The sequence below is a fragment of the Bufo bufo genome, chromosome 3, assembly GCF_905171765.1.
Source record: "Bufo bufo chromosome 3, aBufBuf1.1, whole genome shotgun sequence".
Classification (NCBI taxonomy): Eukaryota; Metazoa; Chordata; class Amphibia; order Anura; family Bufonidae; genus Bufo; species Bufo bufo.
The window spans coordinates 448,914,167-448,922,432 of record NC_053391.1 but is presented as its reverse complement, the minus strand read 5'-3'; the positions used below and the strand labels follow the sequence as shown (position 1 = coordinate 448,922,432).

The following is an 8,266-nucleotide window of genomic DNA, read 5'->3' as shown; positions in this document are numbered from 1 at the left end:
GTTCACAAGAAATCTCGGCTCACGTGAGATGACGCCAATCGGCGTTAGTGTAGCCTGTGAGCGCCGCAGCAATAACGCCTTTCGGCGTTAGTGTTGCGGGAAGGGGTTAAATGTCCATAGCAACCAATCAGATTCCACCTTTCATTTTTCACAGGTGGAATCTGATTGGTTGCTATGGGTAACTAAGCCATCTCTTCTTTACACCAGTTTGATAAATCTCTCCCATTATATTTATGGTGCAAAACCCATCCCTCATTATCTTTCTAGTACAAGCTGTTGTGGGAGCCTTAGGGGGTCATTTATCAAACTGGTGTCAAGTAGAACTGGCTTAGTTACCCATAGCAACCAATCAGATTCCTCCTTCAATTTTCCAAAGAAGCTGAAAGGTGGAATCTGATTGGTTGCTATGGGAAACTAAGCCAGTTCTACTTGACACCAGTTTGATAAATGACCCCACTTATACTCACTTCTCTCCGTTTTCTCAGGTTCGCAGGCTGAAGGGATATAGTGACGATACGTCATGCGATTCTTTACGTCCTATTATCTGCTGCTGCAGATAATAGTATTTCTATGTGGAGCTCAGGTAGCGACATCTTGCCTGAAATGCTTCACCACCCCAGCGGACAGAGCCAGCATTTGTTACCATGCGGTCTCGCTGGACAAAATGGGGGCCGAAGAATGTCTCCAGAGGCTACACTGGGGCTTTGACCCCCTGAATAACATCTCGATAGGTAACGGCTTCATCTTCTATATAGTACATGTGTCCTCTCAGGATTGAGCTATTTCTCTGCCGACTAAAGCTTTACTTGTAGCTCATTAACCACTTCAGCCCCCCTAGCTTAAACCCCCTTAATGACCAGACCACTTTTTACACTTCTGCACTACACTACTTTCACCGTTTATTGCTCGGTCATGCAACTTGCCACCCAAATGAATTTTGCCTCCTTTTCTTCTCACTAATAGAGCTTTCAATTGGTGGTATTTCATTGCTGCTGACATTTTTACTTTTTTTGTTATTAATCGAAATTTAACGATTTTTTTTTATATTTTTTTTAAATGACATTTTTCACTTTCAGTTGTAAATTTTTTCAAAAAAACGACATCCATATATAAATTTTTCTCTAAATTTATTGTTCTACATGTTTTTGATAAAAAAAAAAATGTTTGGGTAAAAAAAAAAATGGTTTGGGTAAAAGTTATAGCGTTTACAAACTATGGTACAAAAATGTGAATTCCGCTTTTGAAGCAGCTCTGACTTTCAGAGCACCTGTCATGTTTCTGAGGTTCTACAATGCCCAGACAGAGAAAAACCCACAAATGACCCCATTTCGGAAAGTAGACACCCTAAGGTATTCGCTGATGGGCATATGGAGTTCATAGACTTTTTTTATTTTTTGTCACAAGTTAGCGGAAATTATGATTTTTTTTTTTTCCTTAAAAGTCTCTATTCACTAACCTTGTGACAAAAAATAAAAACTTCTATGAACTCACAAGGCCCATCACGAAATACATTGGGAGTCTTTCAAAATGGGGTCACTTGTGGGGTAGTTATACTGCCCTGGCAATTTAGGGGCCCTAATGTGTGGTAGTAGTTTGAAATCAAAATGTGTAAAAAATGACCTCTGAAATCCTAAAGGTGCCTCTTTGGAATGTGGGCCCCTTTGCCCTCCTAGGCTGCAAAAAAGTGTCACACATCTGGTATCGCCGTACTCAGGAGAAGTTGGGCAATGTGTTTTGGGGTGTCATTTTTATACAAAGTTGGCATTTGACCAAGATATTTATCTCACCCAGCATGGTCATATGTAAAATAACACCCCAAAACACATTGCCCAACTTCTCCTGAGTACGGAGATACCACATGTGTGACACTTTTTTGCAGCCTAGATGCGCAAAGGGGCCCAAATTCCTTTTAGGAGGGCATTTTTAGACATTTGGATCCCAGACTTCTTCTCACGCTTTAGGGCCCCTAAAATGCCAAGGCAGTATAAATACCCCACATGTGACCCCATTTTGGAAAGAAGACATCTCAAGGTATTCAATGAGGGGCATGGCGAGTTCATAGAAATTTTTTTTTTGGCCCAAGTTAGCGGAAATTGATTTTATTTTTTTTTTTTTCTCACAAAGTCTCCCTTTCCGCTAACTTGGGACAAAAATTTCAATCTTTCATGGACTCAATATGCCCCTCACGGAATACCTTGGGGTGTCTTCTTTCCGAAATGGGGTCACGTGGGGTATTTATACTGCCCTGGCATTTTAGGGGCCCTAAAGCGTGAGAAGAAGTCTGGAATATAAATGTCTAAAAAATTTTACGCATTTGGATTCCGTGAGGGGTTCATGTGAGATTTTATTTTTTGACACAAGTTAGTGGAATATGAGACTTTGTAAGAAAAAAAAACAAAAAAAACAAAAACAATTTCCGCTAACTTGGGCCAAAAAAATGTCTGAATGGAGCCTTACAGGGGGGGTGATCAGGGAGTGTATATGGGGTTATCACCCCCGTCATTGCGGATCCGATCCGTGGATCCGCAAAACACATACGGACCTCTGAATGGAGCCAGCCTTACAAGGGGGTGATCAATGACAGGGGGGTGATCACCCCATATAGACTCCCTGATCACCCCCCTGTCATTGATCACCCCCCTGTAAGGCTCCATTCAGACGTCCGTATGTGTTTTGCGGATCCGATCCATGGATCCGTAAAAAACATATGGACGTCTGAATGGAGCCTTACAGGGGGGTGATCAATGACAGGGGGGTGATCAGGGAGTCTATATGGGGTGATCACCCCCCTGTCATTGATCACCCTCCTGTAAGGCTCCATTCAGACGTCCGTATGTGTTTTGCGGATCCGATCCATGTATCCGTGGATCCGTAAAAAACATACGGACGTCTGAATGGAGCCTTACAGGGGGGTGATCAATGACAGGGGGGTGATCAGGGAGTCTATATGGGGTGATCAGGGGTTAATAAAGGGTTAATAAGTGACAGGGGGGGTGTAGTGTAGTGGTGTTTGGTGCTACTTATTACTGAGCTGCCTGTGTCCTCTGGTGGTTGATCCAAGCAAAAGGGACCACCAGAGGACCAGGTAGCAGGTATATTAGACGCTGTTATCAAAACAGCGTCTAATATACCTGTTAGGCCTCTTTCACACGGGCGTTGCGGGAAAATATGCAGGTGCGTTGCGGGAACACCCGCGATTTTTCCGCGCGAGTGCAAAACATTGTAATGCGTTTTGCACTCACGTAAGAAAAATCGCGTGTGTTTGGTACCCAAACCCGAACTTCTTCACAGAAGTTCGGGCTTGGGATCGGTGTTCTGTAAATAGTATTATTTTCCCTTATAACATGGTTATAAGGGTAAATAATAGCATTCTGAATACAGAATGCATAGTAAAACAGCACTGGAGGGGGAAAAAAAAAATCATTTAACTCACCTTAATCCACTTGCTCGCGTAGCCGGCATCTCCGTCTGTCTCTTTTACTGTATAGGACCTGTGGTGAGCATTAACTATAGTTCAAGGACCTGGGATGACGTCACTCCGGTCATCACATGGTACGTCACATGATCTGTTACCATGGTGAATCACCATGGTAAAAGATCATGTAACGTACCATGTGATGACCGGAGTGACGTCATCCCAGGTCCTTGAACTATAGTTAATGCTCACCACAGGTCCTATACAGTAAAAGAGACAGACGGAGATGCCGGCTACGCGAGCAAGTGGATTAAGGTGAGTTAAATGATTTTTTAATTTTTTTTAACCCCTCCAGCGCTGTTTTACTATGCATTCTGTATTCAGAATGCTATTATTTTCCCTTATAACCATGTTATAAGGGAAAATAATAATGATCGGGTCTCCATCCCGATCGTCTCCTAGCAACCGTGCGTGAAAATCGCACCGCATCCGCACTTGCTTATGGATGCTTGCGATTTTCACGCAACCCCATTCATTTCTATAGGGCCTGCGTTACGTGAAAAACGCACAAAGAGGAGCATGCTGCGATTTTCACGCAACGCAAAAGTGATGCGTGAAAATCACCGCTCGTGTGCACAGCCCCATAGAAATGAATGGGTCGGTATTTAGTGCGGGTGCAATGCGTTCACCTCCCGCATCGCATCCGCGCGAAATACTCGCTCGTGTGAAAGGGGCCTTAGGGGTTAAAAAAATCGCATCTACAGCCTTCCAGCGAACGATCGCCGCTGGCAGGCTGTAGATCCACTCGCTTACCTTCCGATCCTGTGAACGCGCCCGCCTGTGTGCGCGCGTTCACAGGAAATCTCGCGTCTCGTGTATATGCGTGACTCTGCCTGCAGCTGCCGCCTCCGGAACGCGATCCTGAGGTGGTTAACAGTTGTCCGAGCAGGAAATCTCTTCTACATTCTATCTATTCAGATAGCCCCTTCTCCATCATAGAGCGCTGTAGGCAATGTCCTAAATCTCATGTGTCTTCTCCTTACAGCCTTCAACCAGATACAGAACATCAGAAGGTATCTCAAGACCTTTGAAAAAGAGGTCAAGAAAATTGAAAAACTATGTAAGTTCCTGAAATCTCAAGAATTTCCCCAATTTCTTTAGAGTCATAAATAGTAAATATAAGTTTTCCCAATTTTTTTTTCCACCAGCTTGGGTAGAACAGTTTGACAAAAAGATGGCTGAATTTGTCAAAGGCGTGAAAGATCGTGTCGCAAGTAAGTGACTAAAGATCCTCATAAAGAGCCAGGAGACATATTCTATATACCGTATTTTTCGCCCTATAAGACGCACCGGCCGTTAAGACGCACCTAGGTTTTTGGGGAGGAAAATAAGAAAAAATATATTTTTAACCAAAAGGTGTGCTTTTGGTGGGTTTGGAACTAATGGTGATCTGTGGATGGCACTATTACTGGGGATCTGTGAAGGACACTGTAATGGGGGGGATCTGTGGATGACGGACACTGTTACGGGGGGGGATCTGTGGATAACGGACACTGTTACGGGGGGGGATCTGTGGATAACGGACACTGTTACAGGGGGATCTGTGGATGACGGACACTGTTACAGGGGGGATCTGTGGATGACGGACACTGATACAGGGGGGATCTGTGGATGACGGACACTGTTACAGGGGGGGATCTGTGGATGACGGACACTGTTACAGGGGGGATCTGTGGATGACGGACACTGTTACAGGGGGATCTGTGGATGACGGACACTGTTACAGGGGGATCTGTGGATGACGGACACTGTTACAGGGGGGATCTGTGGATGACGGACACTGTTACAGGGGGGATCTGTGGATGACGGACACTGTTACAGGGGGGATCTGTGGATGACGGACACTGTTACAGGGGGGGGATCTGTGGATGACGGACACTGTTACAGGGGGGGATCTGTGGATGACGACACTGTTATATATTGCCATCCACAGACCCCCAGCCCATAACAGTGCCATCCACAGACCCCCCCCACCCCTTAACTGTGCCATCCACGAATCAGCCCCCCGCCGCCCCCCAGTATACAAATATAAAATGTCTTGTTCAATTAAAATTTATTACATATGCCCCCTCACTCCTAAATTCCTAATAGTACCTTACATCCTATTCCTAATAGGTTCTGTACAATGCCGGCAGGCAGGCCGGGCGGCCGGCGGGTCACTCACTGACGTCACTTGCCTGCGCCGCCTGCTTCATTCATAAAGTAGGCGGCGCAGGCACGTGACATCAGGAAGTTACGCTGCCGCCCGCCCGGCCTGCCTGCCGGCATTGTACAGAACCTATTAGGAATAGGATGGAAGGTACTATTAGGAATTTAGGAGTGAGGGGGCATATGTAATAAATTTTTATTGAATACAACATTTTATATTACCATACCGGAGGGGCGGGGCTATATTACACTGACTGCACCGCCCGCCGCTTTTCCCGGCCCCCAGCTCCTCCTCCCAGTCCCTCCCCCAGCCCCCGCTCGCTCGTACATCGCATCCAGCGATGTTAAACTGTCAGCATTCTCCCCATAAGACGCAGGGGCATTTCCCCCCCATTTTTTTGGGGGGAAAGTGCGTCTTATGGGGCGAAAAATACGGTATATCATCATCCATCCTTAACCATATTTGATTTCTTCCATTAGGTCATCCACCGTTGGAATGCAGACCTCCATGCGGTGAGTAATGTCATTAGATTAGACAATTTGAGGAGTGGCCTCCATTACATACATGGTGGGGTCATCATTTACCTCAGACATTAGACCCCTCTCTCTATTTCTTTCCCTAGGGCTTCAAAAAGCTGCCCGAACCTTTTCATGCAGCCGATGTGCTGAGGAGGACTGCAAGATCCCGGTGACTTGTCCCCGTAAGATAATTTCTACCATTAGTTTGGGAACCTCTTATGAACCTGTTAGCTCATTGCTGCATGTCATTGACCGTGGTTTCCCATTTCAGTTAAGGACATCAAGGTGGAAGAGCTGGAAGAGACCAGAATCTGGTGCACGGCGTCCTTTATCCTTCCTGATCATCCGAAGGTTGTTTGGAAGTACGCCAAAAACGTAAGTCGCATATACCATTCTATTACAGTGCAAATTTATACTGCCATTTATACTCCACATAGGACACATGTCTCATACGATGTCATCAATGTTTTCACTTTCAGATCAAAAAAAACGGATTTGAGTAACTTTAAAGACTTCTACATTGGGCATGACCTGGATGTACACATCAAGCCAACCAGAGTCAGCCATAAAGGAACATATGCCTGTGAGATAATTGATGAAGATGATGACATCATACTCCGAAGATTCTTTTATCTCGATGGTAAGACTTAGTTTTCTCTCTCGAATGTTCTCTTTTCTAGACCATTTGGATAAATATATATATATGATAAGAAGCCCCTCCTGCCTCTGCTCTTACAGTAAAGAACTATTTCTGATAACTTCTCAGTCTTTCATTCAGCACTGCAGAAGACAACGTTCTCCTCATCACCTTATTTATTGTATTCTCTTCTGTTTTTCAGTGACGCAGACTAAATCCAAGGCAGTCGAGGAAATAGAAGCTGAATTCAATCGAGCTCTGGCACAAAAACTACCTACCCAGGAGGAAGAGGAGGAGAGGATCGAACATGGTCCCTCCACTAAAGACATCATCCTCACCTTCCTCCAGAGCCATGTCAGCTATGCCATCTACGCTGCTGTCTGCTGTCTTATTGTCACCGTATTGGTCGGGTTCCTTTGGCGTCATGCCCTGAGCGTAGACTGGTCGAAAAAAACATCAGGACCAAGAACCAGCTTCCCACCAGAACACTACCTGCCATAGAACAAATCAGCCACCTGGAGTCAACAACAGCAGACTCCCAAGGGGTATCACCAACTACCCCTCATCTGCAGCAAACCATCTCTGCAGAAAAAAACCTATCCCTTACCCCCCCCCGCCCCCCCCAAAAAAAAGAATAAAAAACTATCCCTTACCCAAAACCTATCCCTTACCCCCCCCCCCCCCCCCCTAAAAAAAAAAAAAAAAAAAAAAACAATCCTGCAGAGGCACAGAGAGAACCCCTCAACCCTGGATGTGATTTTCATCACTGGTCAATGTGGTGCACCCTGAAAAGACATCAAGACATTCAGGATAAAAAGGATCACCATCAAATCACCTTTAGCTTGTGCTATAAGATCTTGCTGGATTGTTACCAAAAAAATTATAAAAACTAAAAAAAAATCTTTTCTTGAGTAACAGTTTTATTATCTAAAAGGTACAAATCTTCTACAGAGTGTAAGAGGGGGGAGGGGGGCGTAAGGAGGAAAGAAACAGAAGGTTTGTAAAGGGGGATCAGAGGTGGAAAATAGGTGGATAGAGGAGGACATCAGGGGGGAGCAAAACATTAGGACCACACATTTCATGGCTTTATTTCTGGATGTCCTCTCTCTCTCCATTTCTGGCTGTTGTCTCTCTCTCTCTCTCTCTCTCTCTCTCGCTGTCCTCTCTCTCTCTCTCTCTGTCCTCTCTCTCTCTCTCTCTCTCTCTCTCTCTCCATTTCTGGCTGTCCTCTCTCTCTCTCTCTCTCTCGCTGTCCTCTCTCTCTCTCTCTCGCTGTCCTCTCTCTCTCTCTCGCTGTCCTCTCTCTCCATTTCTGGCTGTCCTCTCTCTCTCTCTCTCTCTCTCTCTCTCCATTTCTGGCTGTCCTCTCTCTCTCCATTTCTGGCTGTCCTCTCTCTCTCTCTCTCTCTCTCTCTCTCTCCATTTCTGGCTGTCCTCTCTCTCTCTCTCTCTCTCTCTCAAATTCAAAAAGGCTTTATTGGCAGGAC

General features: G+C 45.3%; 1 protein-coding gene across 1 annotated transcript; it reads left to right on the top strand.

Annotated features, from left to right (window-relative positions):
• The first annotated feature begins 405 nt into the window (after positions 1 to 405).
• LOC120993471 (sperm acrosome membrane-associated protein 6-like) lies at positions 406 to 7,366 on the top strand. Its single transcript, XM_040421970.1, has 8 exons — positions 406 to 731; positions 4,461 to 4,535; positions 4,624 to 4,689; positions 6,104 to 6,136; positions 6,247 to 6,324; positions 6,414 to 6,517; positions 6,622 to 6,782; positions 6,982 to 7,366. The coding sequence occupies exons 1-7, from the start codon at positions 521 to 523 to the stop codon at positions 6,643 to 6,645; spliced, it is 591 nt and encodes a 196-aa protein (XP_040277904.1). The 5' UTR covers positions 406 to 520; the 3' UTR covers positions 6,646 to 6,782; positions 6,982 to 7,366.
• Positions 7,367 to 8,266: the final 900 nt, after the last annotated feature.

Coding starts and splice junctions, on each gene's coding strand:
- LOC120993471 (XM_040421970.1), top strand. CDS start 521: ATGCGATTCTTTACGTCCTATTATCTGCTGCTGCAGATAATAGTATTT. Junction 4,536..4,623: donor CAAGAAAATTGAAAAACTAT/GTAAGTTCCTGA, acceptor TTTTTCCACCAG/CTTGGGTAGAACAGTTTGAC. Junction 6,137..6,246: donor GGAATGCAGACCTCCATGCG/GTGAGTAATGTC, acceptor TTCTTTCCCTAG/GGCTTCAAAAAGCTGCCCGA.